Genomic DNA, 1,898 nt, shown 5'->3' with positions numbered 1-1,898 from the left:
TGCATAAGTACCTGGCTTTAAAATATCTACTTTTAGAAATACGTTCTCAGGAGTTTGTCTTTGTTTTCTGAGTTCCTTTTTATATTACCTGCTTCTTGTTTTAAGAATATATTTATTTTCTTCTCTTCCCAATCCAGTGCACCCCTCCCCCGCCCCAGCCTCAGTTCTATCCTAAGTAGGCCTATTTTCTGTCTTCTAGAATACTTGTCAAAATCTCACCCTCTGATGGACTCTCTGATGACTTTGTTCCTTTTATCATGATGCGTTGGGAAGGAGAGGAGATCGACGCCAGTGTGTACTCAGTTTCCCTGTCCTTGAACGGTCTGTTCTATTGAAAAGTGTTTGTGTAAAAAATTTCCATGGGGAAATTTGGTCTTTTCAGTGGTTTAAGTTCCCTGCCCTGAAGGTTCAAAAGTGATGCTCTGCTTCGGAGACTAAAGTTACGGTAACCAGGAAGAGCTCAAAGTTTCTAGTGAGTAATCTGGTAACAGGGAAGCACTTAGATACCACGAGGGAGATAAACTCTCCAGGCGTTTCGGCAACCCTGACACTTATTAACAGCTGGGTGAGATAGATCTACAAAAAGTTCACTTAAAGTTGGTTACAACAAAAGGTTATGTTCATTCTGCAGTGGGGTTCCTTCCACACTTTAGTCTTTGATTTCCTCCAAACTGTTGGACCTGAGAGAAGAAATAAGGCTGCAGCACTGAGCCACTCCTAATCCTACTCACTCACAAAGAATGTCCCCTTTGAGCCACTGCGATACCTGCTGGTTCCTCCCACAGATTCTTCAGGATTGGCTGGGACTGCAAATAAAACACTGTTTGCTTATAATCAAGTCGATAAGCTACAATATAAACGAAGACAGGCACCTGCTACAACTGTAGCACTTTAATACTCTCTCTTTTTTTTTTCTCCTAAACGTTTTCATGCAAGACCTGGGAAGGACACATTGTCTCGGGCCAAAAGAAAAGGTCTTTAAAGAAGAAAAAAGCCTAAAATGGGTCTGCTGAGTTCGAAAAACCCCAAAGACAAGCAAGCCCACATTCTCCTGCTGGGACTTGACTCAGCTGGGAAATCTACTCTGCTTTACAGGTTAAAGTTTGCTGAGACGCTTGCAACCATCCCAACCATCGGCTTCAACGTGGAAATGGTCCAGCTGCAGAGCGGTCTTGCCCTCACGGTGTGGGATATTGGAGGGCAGGAGAAGATGCGAACCGTCTGGGACTGCTACTGTGAGAACGCACACGGGCTGGTGTACGTGGTGGACTGCTCGGAAGGCCAAAAGCGACTGGAGGACTCCCGCAAAGAGTTCAAGCACATTTTGAAGAACGAACACATCAAAAACACGCCGGTCGTCATCTTAGCGAACAAACAAGACTTGCCAGGAGCTCTGAGCGCCGAAGACATCACCAGGATGTTCAAGGTGAAGAAGCTGTGCAGCGACCGGAACTGGTATGTGCAACCCTGCTGTGCAGTCACTGGAGAAGGGCTGGATGACGGGTTCAGGAAATTAACTGAGTTCGTGAAGAGCCACCTGAAGACAAGAGAGACCTTAGCATTCTTCAAGCAGAAATGAGACAATTATGAAGAAAAGTGGAATTCTGTTTTATTTTCCATGCAAAGTGGTGGCGGTGGCGGTGGGGGATAAGTTGCTGAGTCGGCAAACTTTTCCGGAGCCCCCCCCCACTCCCCCACCCCCGCTCAGCTAAAGAAGGAACTTCAGAAGCAAACTATGGGGCGATGATCTCTGAGAAGAAAGAATTTATATTTTGAAAAGGTTAACGTGCTGGATGATTTTAGAGTCATATTTAGAGTGGCATAAGTGTTTATTAATTTTGTATGACCACTGAAGTTTAAATAGCTGTCTGCTTATATAGTCAGGATTTTTTCATATC

At 44.8% G+C, this 1,898-nt stretch overlaps 1 protein-coding gene across 1 annotated transcript; it reads left to right on the top strand.

The window, feature by feature from the left end:
- The first annotated feature begins 868 nt into the window (after window positions 1–868).
- Window positions 869–1,672, top strand: Arl14 (ADP ribosylation factor like GTPase 14). The gene has a single exon (XM_032898262.1). The coding sequence runs from the start codon at window positions 1,001–1,003 to the stop codon at window positions 1,577–1,579; it is 579 nt and encodes a 192-aa protein (XP_032754153.1). The 5' UTR covers window positions 869–1,000; the 3' UTR covers window positions 1,580–1,672.
- The last annotated feature ends 226 nt before the right edge of the window (window positions 1,673–1,898 follow it).

Source organism: Rattus rattus, chromosome 3 (genome assembly GCF_011064425.1).
Source record: "Rattus rattus isolate New Zealand chromosome 3, Rrattus_CSIRO_v1, whole genome shotgun sequence".
Classification (NCBI taxonomy): Eukaryota; Metazoa; Chordata; class Mammalia; order Rodentia; family Muridae; genus Rattus; species Rattus rattus.
The sequence above is the reverse complement of the archived record's forward strand: the minus strand, read 5'-3'. Positions and strand labels throughout refer to the sequence as shown.